This window comes from Procambarus clarkii, chromosome 27 (assembly GCF_040958095.1).
Source record: "Procambarus clarkii isolate CNS0578487 chromosome 27, FALCON_Pclarkii_2.0, whole genome shotgun sequence".
In the NCBI taxonomy this organism is placed as follows: Eukaryota; Metazoa; Arthropoda; class Malacostraca; order Decapoda; family Cambaridae; genus Procambarus; species Procambarus clarkii.
This window is the reverse complement of record NC_091176.1, coordinates 5,534,801-5,557,515: the sequence shown is the minus strand read 5'-3', so window position 1 is coordinate 5,557,515 and position 22,715 is coordinate 5,534,801. Positions and strand designations below refer to the sequence as shown.

The 22,715-nt window shown below is 45.0% G+C and overlaps 1 protein-coding gene across 2 annotated transcripts in view; it reads right to left on the bottom strand.

Moving 5' to 3' along the window:
* dpa (disc proliferation abnormal) overlaps positions 1–14,662 on the bottom strand; it is a 61,540-nt gene extending 46,878 nt beyond the window's left edge. Inside the window, exons 1-2 of one of the 2 annotated variants that reach the window (XM_069332290.1) lie at positions 14,508–14,662; positions 127–294 (exon numbers count right to left, since the gene is read on the bottom strand). In XM_069332290.1, coding sequence (XP_069188391.1) covers positions 127–268 — 142 coding nt within the window. In that variant the 5' untranslated portion in view covers positions 269–294; positions 14,508–14,662. Of the gene's footprint in view, positions 1–126; positions 295–2,967; positions 2,988–14,507 lie in introns of those variants that run through there. The other variant, XM_069332291.1, reaches the window with a different exon arrangement.
* Between the last annotated feature and the right edge of the window lie 8,053 nt (positions 14,663–22,715).

Below are 22,715 nucleotides of genomic sequence, written 5' to 3'. Positions count from 1 at the left end.
CACAAACCCATAGAAATATTTATAAGGAGTACATTAAATATATTATAAGGAGTACAAAATATTATAATATACCTTATAACTCCTTATAATAGAAATATTATAAGGAGTACATTATTGATTACCTACCAGGGTTAAAGCGTACTGGAGCTGGTGAAGTGGCTGGCAGAAGTTCTGATCCAGGTGATGACGGAGGCAGAGGAACCAGTTCACTTGTGTCACTCTGCTTGCTAGGCGTCGAACGTGTGCTGCGACGGCCAGGAGACGACATGATGATTCACTCTTACTATTGACCACCTTTATACAATGAAAGTAGAATACAATATTTCAGGAATTATAGTTTACACTTCCTCTATATAATACACCCAACACAAAAATAACATTTTTCAAAAGCAATATTGCACTGTACAGTAACTGTCACATGTTTAAATTTAATAAAGCAGCATGATGTCCCTGCAATTAGTTAACAATTTTTCTGACGGTCCTGTGGCACAGTGGTCAGCATAATCAAGTCACAGCCGAAAGCGACCTTTGACAAGCCACCAAATTCATGTAGCCATCAAGTCCATTACAGATAATGGCCCTCAGGTAAATAACCAAAAAATTATCATGGAATGTCCCAAAAATAATCAAATAATGTTAGACTTACCTGTTAAAGATTCATGTCTACCTACAGTAAACCATCAAAATTGCTATCTGAAATATGGCAACTAGGATACCAAGAGTAATATCTAATTTTATTTTTTAGCTTTATCTTGCCCCTAGTTAAGCCCCCCCCTTTAGATTATGCAGTTTGGTTCTACAAATATATAAAATTATATATAAAATTCTACAGAACATAGATAAAAATATGGAAATGTGCAGAGAAAGGGCACTACCAGGAGAAAGCACCAAGCCATTAAGACTATATAACACAGGGAAGGGATCAGGATCAAGATCAGAATAAGGATTTTGGGACGGGACGATGGGAAGGAATGGTACCCAACCACTTGGACTGTCGGGGATTGAACAGCAACTTGCATGAGGCGAGACCGTCGCTCTACCATCCAGCCCAAGTGCGAAAGGATGGCAGTTAATCCTAGGAATTAGAAACCTCTTGTATGAAGAGAGAATTTACCTGAGGGTCACTAATACTAGTGGCCTTGATGAGGACATGATGCAGGGAGCTTGTCAAAAGTCCCCCCCCCCCTTTACACTGATAATCTTTTCCAGTTGTATTCTACAACACAACAGAGTTTTGGCATTTACGCCTTCGGTGGGTATGCGGGTCCATGGGTTTATAATCCTATCGGTGAAATAGCATCTCCTGTTCTCAGTCCTACATTGTGGCTTGTTGAGCTTGAAACCATTGCTCCTCATTTGTGTTACATCTGACCTTTTGAAGCAATTGTCCGGATCAACATCCTCCAAATTGTTCAGTACAGTACTGTATTTTAAAGGTTAAGATGAGATCCGCCCTGTCATGCCTGGTTTGCAGTGTTGTTAGCCCAGTGGTCCTCAACCGTTCCTGATACGAGAGATAAGTTGGCTCTGTAATGATTTTTGTTGCCTGGTGTTGCACCTTCTCCAGAGCAGCTACAGTATATCTTTTTGAAGATGAGGTCTCCATGCCTGGATGCAATAATCCAAGTGATGCACCAGAGACTCGTAAAAATGAATGACTACCTTCTTTTCCTAAAAGGTAAAGGTACGCTTCATTATTTCCAGGGTTTGATTAGCTTTTTTCACTGCCGCTCCCACTTATGCAACTTTCAATGAATAATGGTTTCTGACTCCAAGGTCCTTTTCTTCATCAATCTGCTGCAAGGTAATGCTGCTGATTTGGTAGTTGTGACATAGATAGTTATGTTCCACATATAAGGTCTTGCATTTATCGATATTCAAAAACATTTGCCAGTCTTCTAATCACCTGTGGAGTTCATGTGGATCTCTTTGTAAAGTCTCAAAATCATTTTCACTTCCCACTTTACCATAGATCTTAGTGTCATCTGCAAATTTGATGATGTGGTTTGTAATATTTGCATCTATGTTACTGATGTGTATGACAACAGGGGTTGGCCCCAGAATGGGTCCCTGTGGCACCCCACTTACCACATTTCCTCAGTCAGATTCATTCCCATTTAGCAAGACCCTTTGTTTTCTTTGTTTTAAATAGAAGCTTAATTTACATTCTTTTGAAAAGCAAAGACTTGATTAAAGTATACAAATGGAAGAAAGGTTATATAATAGGGGATATTAAGACTGGCAAATATATCAGCACAAAACAATGGGCAGAAATTGCATAAGTTTAGATTTATAAAAGGTCTTAACACATACTGGCTTTCGAATTTGATTGTAAGTAGATACAGTAATAATAATAATAATAATAAATCAAAATAATAATAATTTATTCACAAGAAGATACAATGGATTGGTGAGATTACATAAGATTGGTATTTGTACATTCTTCCAAAGCTACTCTCACACTCAGCATTTCAGGCAAGTCCTCAATCTAACATATCAGGCAAGATGAAAAGGTACATTGTAGAAAGGTTTGTTATCAACAAATAACATATAAATTGACAGAGGTGATTACACTGGTAAAGATATACAGTATGTCTTCAGTACTAATATTGGGGAATTGGGTAAGTACAAGATACAGAATGAGTTTGAAGCACAAGGTAGGAAACTACTGTATGAGGAGGAAATTAGGTACTTTTTGGTTTTACTTTTGAATAGAGTATGGCTTGGACAATTATTTAATTCTTCAGAGAGCGAGTTCCAAAGACTGAGTCCTTTTATTTCTATGGAGTGTTTGCACAGATTTAGTTTGATTCTAGGGAAATCAAAGCGATATGGTCATTACTTGAAAGAAAGCGAAGAAATTACTGGGGAAAGAAAAACATATGTTCAGCGGTTCGCATCAAGCACTGCGCGCAACAAGTAGGGATACTTAAAACGTGGGCAGCGGAGGTCATGACCGCTGTTCACCTTCAGTCACTGCTTGCTCCACAAGCAAGAATCCCACCTGCCTCCCATAGACCTCAGCTTTTCATTATATCTATAAGCAGGGGTGCTCTGCCGGAAACCCCAAAGTGATATGCTATTTACTAGCTGCTGTGTCTCATCTAGTATATAATTATTCAAGAACATGTTTAATGTTACTAAACATAAATTTACACTGCTCAAATGAGTTACAGCAAGAATGTACAATTGATGTGGAAAATGCAAATTGTAATTAACAATGTTTAATTCATCTATTCATAAATGAAATAATAAAGGCACAATTAATTTCTCTCATTTAACCAGAGAAAAATGGAAATGGAAATAATTACATTTATACTTATGTAATACAGTACTTATCTTACATTATACTTATACAGTACATATACGTTTAGTTATACAGAACACTGAATATTTACGTTTGTAATATTTACTTACAAACATAATATTTAAAAAAAAATTATTTAATAAATAAATACCACCATTCTAAGCATGAGTTTTTCCTCCTGTACAGAAAATTATTTCTGGTGTGGTGATCATGGGTTCTATTACACCTATCAAGGAAAAGTTTCAGATCAGGATTAGCATTTAGGAACATGGTTTTATACATGTTAATAGCCCATGATAAGTGTGGAGTGAGTATAAACAGAGGGGCTGTGTGTTGCTTGAAGACGGAGTTTGTTATAGTACTGATAGCAGATTAACCACTGCACTATGCACCTGGAGTTTGTTATAGTACTGATAGCAGATTAACCACTGCACTATGCACCTGGTTTCTGCAAAAACTTCTTAGTGCAATTGTCAAGGACATATTTAAAAAAACATTAAAATATAGCTTAATTAAAAAAAACCAGCGTTGAATGTAATGAAACGCCATTTTCTGGGTGAGTCCCGGAGGCTCCCCGGAGCTATCCCAGGCTGATATGCTAATGTCAGACTTTGGCATCAGTCATGTGTATGGAGTTCTTAGGCCTACCGGGGACCACGGCCAGAACCGGGCCCCCTCAGAGAGGCAAGGGGAGCAATGGCCTATAGAAGCCCCCGTGTAGTTGGAAACATTCTATGTCTGCCATCGACCGGAACAGGCACCCAGAAAGGTAAGCGCCCCAAAACAAACCCCTATTCTGGTTAAAATTGCTACCTAAAACCGAACTAGTGGATAGAACTCCCCAACCGAAAACAAGCAAACTAGTGTGACGTCACACACTGCCGCGCCGCTGTCTGCGCAGCTCCCCCCTCCCCGGGAGGGGGAAGGGGGAGCCCCAGACCCCCCGCGCCGGCTACCCACACCTCAGTTCTTGAGGCTGGATGTCAAAAACGCGAAAAACCGCCGACCGGAGGGAGGGAGGGATGCCGGGGAGCCTCCGGGACTCACCCAGAAAATGGCGTTTCATTACATTCAACGCTGGTTTTCTGGGGGGAGCCCCGTCGGCTCCCCGGAGCTAACTACCCACAGACAGAAAAAGAGGGACTTACCCGGGAGGCGGTCGTCGCTCACCCCTCAACTCGAAGCCGAGACAACTGGCTGCAACCGCCGACCCAAAGCAACACAGGCCCGACGAGGCCCAGGGACATTCACAAGGTAACGAGCAGCCAGGACCCTGTTCGACCGCCAAAATCCCCGCGCCCGAATATCAGACCAAGACATATTCCCAAAGACGGCAGCAAGAGCCGCGAACTTACGAACGTCATGGGCACGGGGATAGACCGCAGGCTGGCTGGACCTAATAACCCTGCGGACGACCTGAGAGACCCGAACCCGCGAACAGGGAAGAAGGGAAACCGGATCAACCCACAGCGTGTCCCCGGACACAGAAGCTGTGGCGCGCAAATAACGGCGAAGCGCCGCAACCGGACACAAAACATGATGCACCCCCGGCCTGACCAACCAAGCATCAACCACCCATGGACCCCTCCGGAACGCAGCAGTCTCATTCTTCGCCAGAAAAGAAGGAGACGGCTGCAAACGAACAAAACTATCACCACGACCAAAAGAGCAGAAACCCCTGCGCCGGAGGAGAGCATGAAGCTCCCCTACCCGACCCCCAGAGGCCAAAGCCAACAAGAAAAGTGCCTTGGAAAAACAATCCTGGACCGAAGGGGCCACAACGAAACGAGGAGATGAAAGGAAAGCGAGCACTCTGTCCAAAGACCAGGACGGCTCAGGCGACGCATGAGCAGGCCGGAGGTGAAACAAGGCACGAGACAGCTTGCGAAACGGCGCAGACGTAACAGATACCGAAAGCAAGCTGAAGCGGCTCCGCCAGCGCCGCACGATACGAAGCGACAGTGTTAGGCATAAGATGACGGTCCTGAAACAACCACGAGAGGAAGGACAAGACCACCCGAACAGACAAGGAGCTAACACGACGAAGACGCAAAAAGAAACGGAAGGACCGCCAGGAAACTTCATACTGCCGCCGAGAAGCAGCCCTCAGGTGGGACACCAACAAGGAGGCCACCTGATCACCATAGAGATGATGATAGACTCGAGTCAAAAAAACCATACGCGAAGACTCGAGGAGAAGATCGAACCAGCTACGTGATGTACCGGCCCGATCTGCTGAAAGAGGCGGAGCCGCGGGAAAACCCTCGGGTTCGGACACCGAGCAACCAGCGCCTGAAACCAAGGCTGGGCCGGCCACCAAGGGGCCAGAAAGACAACTCTCCCCCGGCAAGTCTCTAAGCGAGTCAGGACCTGGAGCAACAGCCGGACCGGGGAAAAGAGGTACAGGAACCCCCACCTCGACCTGTCGAGCCGAAAGGCATCGACCCCGACGGCCTCGCAATCGGGGAAGGGCGCCGCATAAACGGGAAGACGCCGCGACCACGCCGACGCGAAGAGGTCCACTTCGGGGCGCCCGAACGTCTGGCAAAGCCAACGGAAGGACTCGTCGTCGACCGTCCACTCCGTGGAGAGGGGAACGAAGCGAGACAGGGCGTCGGCCAAGACGTTGGACACGCCCCGTACGTGAACCGCCAGGAGAGCCAAACCCCGAGAACTCAGCAGACGAGTCACCCGAAGCGACCAACCCCAAAGAGACAAGGACCGCATCGAACCCCCGCGGTTCAGGCAATGAACCACCGGAGAGCAGTCCGAATGGAGCCGAATCGTCGATCCGCGGGCCACCCGAATCCTCCCCAGAGCAAACCACACTGCCGCGAACTCCCGCACCGTACTGTGAGCTCGACGGAAGGACGGATCCCAACGCCCCTGGCCGGCCTGGTGAGCACTGGTCACAAAACCCCAGCCGAGAGACGACGCATCCGTGTACACATCGAGCGAGGGCTCGGGTAGGCGCCAAGGCACTGAAGCCCGAAAAACCCGAAGAGGAAGCCGGTGACGCAGCAACCGACGCAAGTCCCCCGGGGGTCGAACTCTGCGATCGCGAGAGAGGCGGAAGGGGGAACCCCGAAGGAACCAGAACAGCCGTCGAAGCCAAACCCGACCCGGCGGGTAGACCACCATCGCGAAGTTCAGGCTCCCGCACAGCCCCTCGAGCAACCGCCGGGTGACCCGAGGGCCCTCCAGAAACAGACGAAGGCGGGACCGCAGCCGCAGGAGAGACTCCGGAGGGAGAGACAAGGAGGCGGTTCGAGAGTCCCACACGAGACCCAGCCAAGTCCGAACCTGAGAGGGAACCAGATGGGACTTTCTCCAGTTCACCAAGAACCCGAACCCGGCGAGCTGGGAAAGAACCAAATCCCTGGCTAGCAAGCAAGCTGACTGGCTGGGAGCCCAAACCAGCCAGTCGTCGAGGTAGGCCAACACCCGAACACCTAGGAGACGCAAACGAGCCACCACAACCCGTGTAAGGCGTGTGAACACGCGAGGTGCCAGGTTCAACCCGAACGGGAGACAACGAAAGCGGTAACTCAGACGCCCCACTACAAAACCGAGCCAGTCCCTGAACTGCGGATGAATTGGGACATGCCAATAAGCGTCCCGGAGGTCCAGGGACACCATCCAAGCTCCCGGCTCCAAGAGGAGCCGAACCTGAGACAGCGTAGTCATCCGAAAGGAGGGGCAATGAACCCAGGGGTTCAGACGGGACAAGTCCAGAATGAACCGCAGGTCCGCGCAGTCCCGTTTCGGAACCGGAAACAGACGGGAAACCCATCTGAGGGACGACGTCGTTTCGACGACGCCCAAGCGTACCCACTCCAAGACGACTCGACAGAGCGCAGGGGAAGAAGCCTGCCCTGCCAGCCCCGACCCCCCAAAGGGGGGAGGGGCCACCCAACGCCACCGCAGGCCGCAAGACACGACCCGAAAGGCCCACGAATCGTGGGACCAGGCGCGGGCGAACAGCACAAGCCGCCCCCCCATCGCCCCGTCAAGGGGGCAAACCGCGAAAGGGCCGGCGACCCTTACGAGACCCAGAACCAACCCCGCACAGCGCGAACACCGCGCCGACCAGACGAGGGAGGGTCCGCAGGAGGAGCCAACCCCAAACCTGACACCAGAGGCCTACCACGACGAGAGGAACCCCGAGCCCTGGCACGACCTTTCCGGGAAGACCTACCCCGGGACCCCCGGAAAACCAACAAGTCCGACATCGGACGACAAGCCGCCGACGCAGCCTGAATAAACTGCGCCACGGCCGACTCCCCAAACAGGAGAGGACAAAAATGTGAAGAACGCCTAAGAGCCAGAGCCCAAGCAGTTTCCACGGAGGAACCCAGCACCGCCTGCCGACACGCGAGACGGGAAGCATAGAACAGGGAAACCGCATCCCGCAAAATCGGCGTGAACAGCTTCAACAAGGCAGCCGACGAACGCGCAGCCGAGGACAAGGTGCCGGACCCCGAGACGGACCCAAGCGTCCCCACATCCTCCACGAGCCAATCCGAAGACAGCTCCAGGAGGGAAAAGAACCGCAAGGCCGAACACAAAAGGCCCCGAGCGCGCAAGTCCTCCGCCACGAGCGCCGCCGAAAGGGAGGGAACCTGCACATGGAGCTGAATAACGCCCACATCGCGGGGAAGGGCAGGGGCAAACAAGCACTCATTCAGGTACTCAAGTTCACCCCCCAGGAAAACCTGAAGCACCGTGGAAGCTTCCCGCCACTCCAGCGTGCGGGAAAGACAGAAGGAATGCCAGGAATTCAGACCAAACAAGGGGCAGTCTGCTAGCCAGGACAACTCCGGAACCTCGTAATGGAGCCAGAAAGGGAACGAAGTCCCAAACCTGAACGTGGACGGATCCAGTTCCGAGGCATAATCCGGGTCACGCAGGAGGTAAGCTGCAAAGGCCGCTCGCACCACACCAGGTTGGATGCGATAAGCCGAAAACCTCCGGAAGGACGGAACCGACGTACCCGGGGGAACACGGAACCGAACCCAGGGAGGGGCCGACACCAAATCCAACTCGTACGCAGAGGGGGGGAAAGAAAACCCCACTCCTTGTAACAATAAGCCCCGCTCAGTGGGAAGAAAAACCCAGGCGGGGTCCAGCGGGGCCCAAGGCCCCCAAGTCAGCCCCTCCCCAGCCTCGAGGTCCGTCACCACAAGACCCGAGGCCGAGTCCTCTCCCCAAGCCCCGACCCCACAAGACAAGGACGGAGCAGCCGGAAAAGCTGGAGGAAGGGGGGCCCACTGGTCAGACCCTGAAGCTTCGGCCGGGAGACAAGACTCGAATGCCTCTGCCGCCCCCCCCCGGAAGGGGCAACCCCCGAAGCTGCCCGAGTCTCGAGATCAAGTAACCCCTGCTCCGACCCCGAAACCCTCAGACGCTTCGGGGCCGGAAGCAGGGGCGGGGGACCAGAACGAACAGGAGGGGAAGGACTGAACCAGGATCGAAGCGACCCCCACCCCCAAGTCCGGGTCTCGAAAAGCAAAGTGGGGCAGCCCCGGGGCATCCGGGGAAGCAACCAACCGAGCGCGTTGCAACAGACGAAACCTAGACTGCAACGCACGTGCCGCCTGTACCCGAATAGAATCAGAGGATTGGGTAAATTGAGTCACAAGCAAGCAGCAACACTCACAGGACTCAGGGTCGAAAGTATCACCGACCCAACAGGCAGCGTGGCAGAGGCAAAAACAATGAGGGTCACCCTGAGACAAGGGGACCGAGCAACCCTCAAACTCGCACACAGCGAGTGGGGACTCCGGGGTCACATCCATCGGACCCACGCGCCCCCTAGGGGATTCCCAGGGTCCTGAGCGTTTACTTTAAGAGGACTCGCGCTCAGGTAGTCCCAGGCAGGGTGCTGCAAACCGGCGCCCAAAACTACCAAGCAAACTTCTAAAGCTGAACCCCAGGGACGTGTACACTCACGGGGACCTAGCAGGGGGCGCCACCGAGGAGAACAGTGGAAGGGCAAAAACAAACTGAATAAAATGACAGAACCCCCCACCAGGCAAAAACAAAAAGAAAAACAAAACCCCGCAAGAGGACAGCGAACCCCAAGGAACAGAGCCGGCCGCGATGTCGGGAAATACAAGCTGAGCAGCACCCTGCGCCCCTACCAGTGCAAACTGCCTCTTACCTGCCGGTAACAAGGGAGAACAGAACACCCAAGAGCCCAACAGGCGGCCGAAAAACCGAAAGGTAAAACGGACCAGCAGAGGCAGACTCCGAGGAGCCTGTGGAAGGTGGCCCCAAGCCCCAAGGGCAGTACTTACAGGGCACCTAGGGAAGGCAGCCCTAGGCGCATGCAGCCCGAGTACTGAAGAGAACTCCTGGCTCTCGCACCCACAAAACTAACACCACATGCAAAGCACAGTGCAGTAGCGACACCGGAGCCAGAGCACACGACCATCGCCTATAGCATCAGCCTCAAGAACTGAGGTGTGGGTAGCCGGCGCGGGGGGTCTGGGGTTCCCCCTTCCCCCTCCCGGGGAGGGGGGAGCTGCGCAGACAGCGGCGCGGCAGTGTGTGACGTCACACTAGTTTGCTTGTTTTCGGTTGGGGAGTTCTATCCACTAGTTCGGTTTTAGGTAGCAATTTTAACCAGAATAGGGGTTTGTTTTGGGGCGCTTACCTTTCTGGGTGCCTGTTCCGGTCGATGGCAGACATAGAATGCTTCCAACTACACGGGGGCTTCTATAGGCCATTGCTCCCCTTGCCTCTCTGAGGGGGCCCGGTTCTGGCCGTGGTCCCCGGTAGGCCTAAGAACTCCATACACATGACTGATGCCAAAGTCTGACATTAGCATATCAGCCTGGGATAGCTCCGGGGAGCCGACGGGGCTCCCCCCAGAAAATAGCACAACTCTCAGAGTGCATAAAGGCGCTTTGCGCAGTGCAGTGGTTAATGTATAATAAGCTAATTTCTGATTTAGGGAAAAGTACATACATACAAAATGAGTAACAGGCAATATTAACTTAACCAGGTACTTAATCCAAACATCTTTATCATTGTGTTCATTGCTGTCTTCTTTTATGTGCTAGCCATATGCTGTATTGTGCCTACTAATTTTTGCTAAACTACCATTCAAGCTGTCATTGCAATCAATCTGAGCTACCTATGTGCTTTAATATACCTACAATTTTCTCTCATCTTTTATTTTTTTTCTTGCAATGTAACTTATCATTTTTATAAATTTTGCTAGTATTTACCTACTTAAAATTTTCTTAGATTAAGGATCTGCCTGAAACGCTGCATATACTAGTGGCTTTACAAAAATGTAATTACTATGCTATGTATCCTCACAATCCCAATGTACCTTCTTGTATATATATAAATAAAAAACTAAAAAAATATGTTGGATTTCTAGATAAAGTACAAGTACATACTATGCCTAAAGCCACTAGTACAGCGTTTCTGGCAAGACGAAATTGAATCTTGTAGATTTATCAACTAAATTACCAGGGAAGACTATAAGTGTGGCATCACTAATGCATTTGGTTGGGTATAAACAGGACCACTCATATTGACTAAAAGGCTTTATGCAGTTTCTATTATTCTATTGTATGTATACACTGTTATGTGAATAGCTCCAACCAATACCATATTACAAGGAAATAACATCTAACCTAACTATACTCCAAACTGTTTATACTTTCGTCCAGTAAGAAAACAAGACATTAGTGCTCATATATTATCAACACCTTGTGCCATGAAAGTAGTGGCTCGTGCTGTTGTTGTAGTACAATTTAACCACAGAGCTTATCATATCTTCCACTAATGTGAATGATTAACAGTTATTAACTGTTAACATTAACAGTTGCCATAATTTTAGCAATGCCACTTATTAATGAAAAAGATTCTCTGCTGCCATAGTATCATGGAAACTGTGACATTGCTCTGTCCATCAGTGGAAAGTGATGAGAAGTGTTAGAGAAAGCACAAATTTCTCGGTTAGGAGTAATTTTAGAAATACCTGAATGAAGTCTTACTCCAAGACTATTGATAAGTTGGCTACTGGCTCACTGGACGCTATCAATATCGTCTAACTAATTTCTCTCACATGTTCTCTATTTTTAATTTTTTTTTGTTAAATCTTTTCGTAAATTTTATTTACTAATAAATGTCCTTTCTTCATTGTCATCAAATTTGTGCAATTCACTTATAAAGTAAACTCGTGTCCTTTTTTTATCCTTGTTAATTTTGAAGTGCTGGCCTGATTAAACTTAATTTATACTTTATTACTCTATTACACACAAAAATCACAATAACGTGATGCATCAAATGAACAAATCCACAAGGGCCGTGACGAAAATTCAAACCTGCGTCCGGGAGCATCCCAGACAGCTGCCTTAATCAACTGAGCTACGACATGGTCAAAAGAGTTGAAACTGAAGTTCTACTGAACTTACTGGATCCCGCAGCCTCTTCGAGACACAAACCAGGGTTTTACACAACTCCCCCATGCACTCGAGCTATGTCAATAGGCCAGTTCTCCCTCTTCGTCCCTTACATCATTACCCACAGAAATCACAATAATGTGATGCATCAAATGAACAAATCCACAAGAGCCGTGACGAGGATTCGAACCTGCGTCCGGGAGCATCCCAGACACTGACTTAATCGACTGAGCTACGACAGAGTTGAAACCAAAGTTCTACTGAACTTACTCAACTCTTTTGACCATGTCGTAGCTCAGTCGATTAAGGCAGCGTCTGGGATGCTCCCGGATGCAGGTTTGAATCCTCGTCACGGCCCTTGTGGATTTGTTTATTACTCTATGTTATGTTCCAGTTGCTTTTCTAAATTACTCCTTAGTAATTACATTGTTATTAATGTAAATAAACTACTGAACTGCTGCTAGACCTACTGACTCTATAATATATAATTCACTGTGTCAGGGAACAGGTAGCTAGAATGTATTCATACATGTTGACCAGACCACACACTAGAAATTGAATTGAAATACTATCCTCTACACCTGACTTTCCTCCTCAGCTCTCTCTTGCCTATTTATTGCCTGTCCCTACCTCCTCATCACAATCGACTTGAGAATGGTACAGGACGGACCGAAACGTCGTCGTCCCTTCAATTTCTAGTGTGTGGTCTGGTCAACATACTTCAGCCACGTTATTGTGACTCATCGCCTGCGTATTCATACATGTTTGGCTTTTATCAAGGTACACCCCCCCCCAGGCCAAATTACTGACCCCACCCAGGATGCAACCCCCACAACAAGCTGGGTGAACTCCTGAGTACTTACTCACTGCTAGGTGAAAGGAAATGTGCCCAATCTTTTCTGTCCCGCCTGGGATTCGAACCTGAAATTCTCAATTGTGCGTTGAGAATGAACCCGATTGTACTACCGGGAACCCTCAAACTCTATAAGGGTATGACTTGATGCCTGGCATAGTTATGTATTGCCTGTTTATTGTAGCCATCTGTTGTTTTTTCTTGAACTTTTTCAATGTGTTAGCTAATTCTCTTTTAATACTGTATTAGGTATTTACCCATTCACACTTTTATTTATTTTTTCCAAATTATTTTAGGTTTTGCGAGAAATGCTTTGTGTAATAGTGCCTTCAATAGTTTGTGTAACGCCTGTCCCCACAATTGTACATTACTCCTATGTTCTTTGTACACACATTCTTTTGAATATGAATTTGAATTATTTATTTATTTATTTATATACAAGAAGGTACATTAGGTTTGTGAGGATACATAGCATGGCATTTATAATCTTGTAAAGTCACTAATACGCACAGCGTTTCAGGCAGGTCCTTAATCTAACATAATTTTAAGAAGGTAAATTCTAGCAGAATTAATAAAATGATAACAGATACATTGCAAGGAAAAAGAACAATGAGATGGGAGAGATTAGTAGGTATATTAAAGCACATTGGTAGCTCTGATTGATTGCACTGACAGCTTTATTGGTAATTTAAGCAAGATTAATAGGCACCATACAGCAAACTGATAGCTACATATAAGAAGACAGCAATGATCACAATGGTAAAGGTGTTTGGATTAGGTATATAAAGATTGGGAGATTGGGTAGCACTAGATACAGTGCAATTTTAAAGCACAAGGTAGGAAACTATGAAGATGAAATTAGGTACTTATTAGTTTTTTTTTTTTTTTTGAATGATGCAAAAGTTGGACAGCTTTTCAATTCAATAGGGAGTGAGTTCCATAGACTGGGTCCCTTTATTTGCATAGAGTGTTTACACAGATTAAGTTTGACTCTGGGAATATCAAAGAGAAATTTATTTCTGGTGTGGTGATAATGGGTCATATTACATCTGTCCAGGGAGAGTTTCAGAGCAGGATTTGCATTTAAGAACAGGGTTTTGTAAATGTAGTTGACACAAGAGAATTTGTGGAGTTTATGTTTAGCATGTTTAGGGAGTTAAACAAGGGGGGGCTGAGTGTTGTCTGAAAGCAGAATTTGTTATTATTCTGATTGCAGATTTTTGCTGGGTGATGATGGGCTTAATTACTTGGATAAGTAAGAAAAATTATAACTACATGTAATTCTGGTTACATTTCCTGTAACCTGGTCCTTTCCTTGTCTGCCCAATACACTATGGATACCTGCATACCTGGAGTGCGGTCCGTCTAATTACCACCAGCTACACAAGCTTCAGAAAGCTTATGTTAGTAATGAATAATATGATATATTTACTCATGAATGTAAAAATACCAATCTTATGTAATTTCACCAACCCATTGTACCTTCTTGCAAATACATTATTATTGTATCCAAATGGCACTTTTGACATTTCAATTTTTGAAAACCTTATATAGTTATGGTAAGGATGTATTAGCTTACTATTAGACTTGGTTATGCTAGGTATGGTTAGGTAAGTACAGTATTAAGATCTGTGGGTAAACCAACTTAAGTACAATCTGACCTATTCATCCAAATTACAGTACTGAAGTAAGCACAGAACTCAACCAAAATCTGTCAATTATAAAAGCTCCAAATACTTCAGTGCTGGTCTGTATGAGATGGCCTGCTCACCAGTGATTAGTTTTAGGAACCTAGGGCAACAGGTCCTGATAACCAATTGGCTGTTGACTCCTGTACTATTCCTACACCTACTTGGCTTCTGATTAAAGTAACACAATATTCTGTACTATATTGACCAGTAACATTTCCAGGAGTCATATTTACCGTGCAAATAAGGGTGAACTTGAGGACACAAGACGACCACAACCCCGGGAGACACCACTGTCCTGGGACTTTTCCCGCCAAATTATTGTTGACAACAAAAAGGCGCCAAACGTAAAGCGTTGCCAGACACCTCAATTTGCTCCCCTGATTCCATGTATGACTAACCAGGTTCAAGTTCAAATATGTTTATTGCGACAAGAAAAAAAATATATATCTCAAAGGGATAGAGTAGCTTAGGCTATTTCTACCCCCCCCCCTCTCTATTTCAAGTCCCTCACGGGGCGCACAAATTCAGTGAGTACAGATACACAAATCACAATACAAGAATCCCATTTAACATCGACTTATATTGAATTTTGTAACTAGCTCATCAATGATTGTAACTTGCTTAGCTAAATGAATTGTGGGGTTCAGCCCCTGAGCCTATTAATGTGCCTCAGTAACCCTTTCCACTACCGCCCACAAGATGGGTATGGGGTGCATAATAAATGAACTAAACTAAAAAACTAACTAAAGTTAAGTGAAGTAAAGGCAAGTAAAGTAAAGTAAATTTTATTCAGGAATGTACATACATAGTTGATTTACAAACATAATGTTGGATTTATAGATAAAGTGAGTACATACAATTATACCTAAAGCCACTAGGTACGCATAGCATTTCGGGCATGGTGTGGGGGGAAAAAAATATATTAAAACCTAAAACTAATTGGGATTAGGTATAAATTGTGTTGAAAAAAGGAATAAAAGATAAAAAGGGTGGGGGGGGGAAATGGCAGAAATCAGCAATTGTACAAGTTGGTGAACAAACAGCATTGTTTAAAAAAAATAGCAAGACATGGAAAATAGACAACACTGAATCTGCAATTCAGCTTCAGATAGACAATGTAAACATTAGCAATAAAAATGATGGAAAGTTTCTTGGTCTATTCCTAGACAAGAGACTCAACTTCAGCACCCACATACAACACATAACTAAGAAAGTCTCTAAAACAGTTGGTATATTCTCCAAAATCAGATATTATGTACCTAACTCTGCTCTCATCTCTCTATATTATGCACTAATCTATCCCTATCTTAATTATGGTATCTGTGCATGGGGTTCAACCATTGTAAACCACCTCAAGTCCATCATCACCCAGCAAAAATCTGCTATCAGAATAATAACAAATTCTGCTTTCAGACAACACTCAGCCCCCTTGTTTAACTCCCTAAACTTGCTAAACATAAACTCCCTCCACACATTCTCTTGTCAGCTACATTTACAAAACCCTGTTCTTAAATGCAAACCATGCTCTGAAACTCTCCCTGGACAGATGTAATAGGACCCATTATCACCACACCAGAAATTATTATCTCTTTGATATCCATAGAGTCAAACTTAATCTGTGTAAACACTCTATGCAAATAAAGGGATCCAGTCTATGGAACTCACTCCCTATTGATTTGAAAAGCTGTCCAACTTTTGCGTCATTCAAAAACAATACTAAAAAGTACCTAATCTCATCTTCATAGTTTTTTACCTTTTGCTTTAAAATTGCACTGTATCTATTGCTACCTGATCATACACACTATACCTGATCAACCAGGCTATGACTCATACGTCAGGCTGCGAGCAGCCGCGTCCAACAGCCTGGTTGATCAGTCCAGCAACCAGGAGACCCGGTCGACGACCGGGCCGCCGGGACGCTAAGCCCCGGAAGCACCTTAAGGTAACCTCAAGGTAAGGTAACCCAATCTCCCAATCTTTATGTACCCAATCCGAACATCTTTACCATTGTGATCATTGCTGTCTTCTTATATGTGCTATCAATCTACTGTATGGTATCTATTAATCTTGTTTAAATTACCAATCAAGTTGTCAATGTAATCAATCAGGGCGTTAATATACCAATGTGCTGTAATATACTTGCTAATCTCTCTAATCTCATTTTTTTCTTGCAATGCATCTGTTATCATTTTATTAATTCTGCTAGAATTTACCTACTTAAAATTATCTGTTAGATTAAGGTCCTGCCTGAAACGCTGCTGCGTACTAGTGGCTTTACAAGATTGTAAATACTATGCTATGTATCCTCACAAACCCAATGTACCTTCTTGTATATAAATAAATAATAATAAATAATAAATAAATAAATAAATAAATAAATAAATAATTGATGGCTAAATATTGGTGTCTGTCACTAAGATAGGATCGGATATAGTCGAGGGCAAGGCCTCGGATTCCATAATGATGAAGTTTAAGTAAGAGGTAGTTACTGGTTGACAGTGTCAAAGGCCTTTCTCAGGTCAATGAAGAGTCCAATTGGGAACTCACTTTTGTCAAGTGCTGAGTATATTACGTCAAGCAGACTAACAATTGCATCATTGGTACTCTTTTTGGGAGCGGAAATCAAACTGACAGGGACTATTGTCCCTGTCAGTTTTCTCGTAATACTGAATTTTACAAGATAGGAGTAGAGCTGTTTGTAAATAATTTTTTCAAATATTTTTGATAATATAATCAGATTTGATATGGGTCTGTAATTATTTATGTCTGCCGTGTTACCTCCGTTATGAACTGGTGTTACTCTTGCTTTTTTAAGGATATCAGGGAAGGGATGACACTCTAGGGATTTATTGAACAGCAAAGTTATGGGTGGCGCAAGGGCATGGGAGACACTCTTGTATACCATAGATGGTATTTCACTAATATTCCCAGCTTTGGTTTTTAGTGAGTGAATGATGGACACAACATCTGAAGGGCTGACCGGTGAGAAGATAGTTTGGGTAGCTGCGTGAAAAATATATGGTAACATGTGTTTGGGTCTGTGGGATTTTTCTGGCAAGGTTAGCACCAATCGATGAAAAGAAGCTATTAAATTCAGTTGCCTGTTTCAAGATCCGTTGCAGGTGTATAACCATCCTTGGAGATTTATTATCTGGTTATGTGAATGTTGTTTAGCTCCTAGGATGGTAGAGATGGCTCTCCATGTACTTTTCATGTTGCCTTTTGTTTCTTTGACTCTATTCTCGTAATAGGAACGCTTTGCTCTTCTTATTATACTGGTAAGCACTGACGAGTACCTCTTAACTACTTCCTTTGTAACTAGACCAATCCTAAGTTTTTTCACATTCATGTTTCTTGTCGATTGCTTTAAGTATGACATTAGTGAGCCAGGGATTATTTAACCTTTTGCCAGTTACTTGCTTGGTGAGGAGAGGACAATAAGTATTGTAAAGGCTTAGAATTTTAGAAAGGAAGAGGCTAGTTAACGAATTAATATCCTGTGTATTATTACATTCAGATTCCCAGTTTATATTGTGGAGGGCATTTGTGAGATTGCCTATTGCTGCTTCACTGTGTAACCTAAAGGTAATTTTCTTGTTAGCTGGTGGTGTTATGGCCATGATCGCTACCAGGAAGGTAGGATAGTGGTCAGTTGTTCTGTCAGTGATTATACCAGTTACAAGGGGAGCTGTTATGTTGGTCCATAAGTGATCCAGGGTAGTAGCGGATGTTTGAGTGAATCAGGTGGGCCTGGTGATTGTGGGGATGAGCATACAGGAATTCATGCGGTTAAGGAAATAGTCGACTTGAGGGTTGTTTTGTTGCCCTCGGTCAATATTGAAGTCACCTCCCATAACTATATAATTTTTGTTGAGGCTATTGTTTATGATAAGACTCCTTAAGTTATCTGAGAATACAGCTATGTTAGTATTGGTAAATCTATAGATGGCTCCAATAGTCAAGGAGGATTTATGGGATTTAATTGAAAATTGAGCAAAAGTACATTCACAGTAGTCATCTCTATCACTAATGACACTGTTGCAGATGAAGGTATCTTGGTAGTTTATAGCTGTGCCACCTTTATTATTAGGCCTACAGTTGTGAATGGCTCTATAACCAGCTAAGTTGAAAAGTTGGGTATGGTCTTTACTTAATCAGGTTTCTGTTAGAATAATGAACGATAGTTCAGTACCTAGCGCTGAGAGTAGTGCATTTATATCATCAAAATGTTTACCAAGTGATTTGACATTTTGGTTGAAAACTGATAAGTGTTATTTAGGAAATTGTTTTTTGCCTGGTGAGCTGTGTAATACCTGCAGTGGTGATCAGTGTGTTGGTTGTTGTATATTTGAGATAGTAGATTTTGTTCAGGATCAATATCAGCTTGCATGTGGATGTAATGGAGTCGAGGTACAATAAGGAAGCAAGTACAGAGCAGTAAAATACTAAATCTGCTAAAAATATAAAATAGTTATGGTAAACAAAGCAAAAAATGGATATATATATATATATATTGTGACGATAATCTCCTTCAAGAGATTGAGCCTGCTCTTCCCTCCAAAATTACGTCTTCACAATTATATAAAAAGACTATGGAAGAAATGTCCAACAACGACAACAACACCAGCACCAGCAAGGCTTGCCAGGGTGAGCAGAAACGTATGCAACCAGCCACCTGTTCGAACTCCAACCACCAAACTACCCGTTGATCGCTACGGCTCCGCTGATTGGTCGCCGGTCTGGCTGCACCTGCACTCGCCCCCAATACTACCTGATGTCTGGGGTCGCCCCAACATCAGTCCTCAGAATGTTCCGTGCTTTCGTAGCCAGCACTCCTCCCAGCTAGACGTTAGCGTGTACTGAGAGAGGTGGTGGCTTTAAGCCAATATTCCAGCACCTCCCACTTAACTTTTGTGTTGCACTTCTTATTATTTTGCCTTAACGTAACTTTCATTGTGTCATTTAAGTATTCTTATTATTTTGATTCATTGATTTTATTATACATATTTGTTTGTCCATATTTTCATGTTTTGATTTATTTAACGTAATTAAAATTTCATTGTTAAAGTTTTACTTGTGTTTTGTGTGTCTTCTCCTTACCTTACCACAGACGAAGTTCCAGTTTTTCTATTTTTTTTTATAACTATGTGACGAGGCCATACCCCTAGCCTTAAACAGCCGAACACCAACGCGTTACCGTCACAAGTTATATGGGGGCCTGTCCTAGGAGCTTCACTCAGGTACTGGTGCCAAGTGGTAATTTATGGTAAGCGTATTTAACTCTGTTAACGTAGCTTTACTATTTTTCATTCAATTTCATTTTTTATAAGGTGCGGTGTATTGTGCATTACGAGAGTAACATATAGTGAAGGTGAGACAACTTTGGATTACGTGGTGACTGTAGGCCTCAGTCATACTCTTAATTGGTCATCTCTCCCTCCATGTTATTACTCGTATTTACCATCTATGTCCCTTGAATATTTCTCATTCTGACAGATCATCATATTGGTACCCTGGTACTGTGGTCTGCCCCGGGTCAAGAGTACCCAATCTTCTGCAATCTGACTGTAGGAGGACAAAGAGGGCCATAGTTCCTCTAGCTCGAACTTTAGTTGCTGAATTGGGACCTCAGCAGCAGTTCTCGTCACCAGTTGACACCTCGCACCCCTACACGTCAGTCAGAGATGATGATACATACAACGGTAGGGAATTAGCTTATTTTTTCAGAGCACAAAAGTTCGCTAATTCTGTAAGTATCATATTAAATTCAGTGGGGAAAACTTGCTTTATGTCCTATAGAGACTTGGCAAGGTATGCCTACATCCTTGGACTACCAATTTTACTTTTGAAGCATTTAACTGTTTCATTTGTTTTCGAAACTTTGTTTCATTTGTTAGTAGGATTTTCTTGCCCTTATTCTCTTACATGAGTACCGGGTACAAGATTTCCTGCGCCCTTGATTTAATTTAATATCTTTCACTTAACGTTAATTGTTAAAGATCACACAGGATAGGTACCAGTTGCCACGTTGTCCTGTTTCTGACATTTCATTATTGAACATTCGTGTACCTTTATTTGCTAATTTCACCATGTTTCGTCTCCAAACTTTCCGTGCAAATCCAGCAGGTGAAATAGGGACTTTAAGTCGTGCCAAGAGGACTGAACTACAAACTCTTGCACATGAGTATCAACTAGAAGTTCCCTACCAAGCCAACAAAAATGACCTACACAACCTGTTGCTGGATTACTATTTAGAGCAAGGTAAGATAGACTCTGACACTCATGAAACTTACTATATTGCAGAGAAAACTGACTTGGCAACGATGAAACTTAAACTAGAGCTGGCCAAGATTGAACGTGAGCAGCAAAGAGAAGCAGCTGCCATACGAAGAGAAGAACAAGAACGCGAAGCTGCTTTGAGGAGGGAAGAACAAGAACGAGAAATCACCCTCAGAGAACGTGAAGCTGCCTTGAGGAGAGACGAACAAGAACGTGAGGTTGCACTACTCCAGGAGCGGGAACGAGTACAGCTTGAAACCAAACGACGCGAGTTGGAGATGCAACGCGAACATGACAAGCAACAAGCGACTCTGGCTCTAGAGTGTCGTCAACGCGAAATCTCCTTGGAAACTTCACACTTCACTCAACGCCAACAAGCTACTGCCAATCTTCCCGTCAGTTTTAATATATCACATGCAAGTAAGTTAATGCCATCCTTTGTAGAAGCAGAAGTTGATGTGTTCTTTACCACCTTTGAAACCCTTGCTAATCAACTCAGTTGGCCTGTCGACCAATGGGCAACACTTCTCAGAGTCCATCTTACAGGTAGAGCTGCAGTCACACTCAGTACTTTGGCGTCTGAGAATGACTACTACACTCTGAAACAAGCAGTGTTGGACGCCTACCTCCTCTCTACTGAAAGTTATAGAAGGAAATTCCGTGACCACCTGAAGGCAAGTACCACTACCTTCCTCGAGTTTGCTAACACGAAACGGAGGTATTTCATGAAATGGCTGGAAGCAGCACATGTCTCTACTTTTACAGAACTCGTCAACCTGATGCTTGTTGAAGAATTCTTGAGACGTGTGCCGCCTCCTGTCCGCCTCTACTTAGCAGATAAAGAAGAAACCGACTACCTGAAGTGTGCTAAGTCGGCTGACACTTACAGCCTCATCCACCGGCTGACACCTGAACCATCCTCCAGTAAGAAGTCGTGGTACAGTTACGAGAAGGTGAGCCCCGATCAAGCTGGTTCACAACTGTACTGCAAATATTGTAGACTCTATGGACATACCATAGACAAGTGTGGTAAGTCTCAATACAAGGGAACCACTGACCAACAACGACCCAAACCAACTCCTCCTAAGTCCGGTAAGCCTGTGATGAATGTTGGTGTTGATGTTAATGATCTTTCTCTTTTCAGTAACCACCTGTATACTGGAACTGTCTCTGCCAACGGTTCAAATCCGGAGGGACGTTTCAAATTGAAGATCTTGAGGGACACAGCGGCTCTACAATCGATCATCTTGAAGTCGGCTGTGCCCAACATAGTCTACACCGGGGAAACAGTCTTCATCACTGACCTCACTGCTACCACTCCATACCCTCTCGCCAGAGTCCACCTGAATTGTCCCTACGTGAACGGGGAAGTCCAAGTCGCCGTCAGGGAAAAGCCTTTTCCCATGCCTGGAGTGCAACTTCTCCTAGGCAACGACTTGGCAGAAGACCTGCAACCAACCAACCTGATCGTCATGGACAAACCCCAGGTGTGTAACTCTGTGCCAAGTAACCCTATTCTTGAGTATGTTCCAGCAGAGGTTCAAGAGAGTGAAGTTTCTCCTCCGGTTCTCGTGACCACCCGTGCACAAGCCGCACGTCCACAGCCAGCTGACTCTACTGCTACCGCTGTCCCTCAAGACCCTCAGAAACTACCCCCGCATCTGACCAAGTTGGAGTTCCGTAAGTTGCAGAGGGAAGATCTTACTTTAACACCATTGTTTTTCCAGGCTGAGACTCAACCCGACAGTATTCCTGGGTTCTTCCTAGAGAACGACTTGCTCTACCGCCGATATAGACCCAGTAAACTGAAGGAGGAGGACGATTGGGCCAACACCGAACAACTTGTGATTCCCACCAGCCTGCGGCCCACTATTCTACACCTGGCCCATGGAGCATTCTCCCACTACGGCTTCAACAAGACTTACCATGGGATTCGCCAAGACTACTACTGGCCAGGTATGGTAAATAACGTCAAACAGTACGTAAAACAGTGTCATACATGTCAGATGGCAGGCAAACCGAACGTCTCCATTCCCAGAGCACCACTGATTCCCATACAGGTGCCTGCGGAACCTTTCCACAGACTCATAATAGACTGTGTCGGTCCTTTACCTCGGACCAGTTCAGGTAACGCCTACATCCTAACCATCCTGTGTCCTACC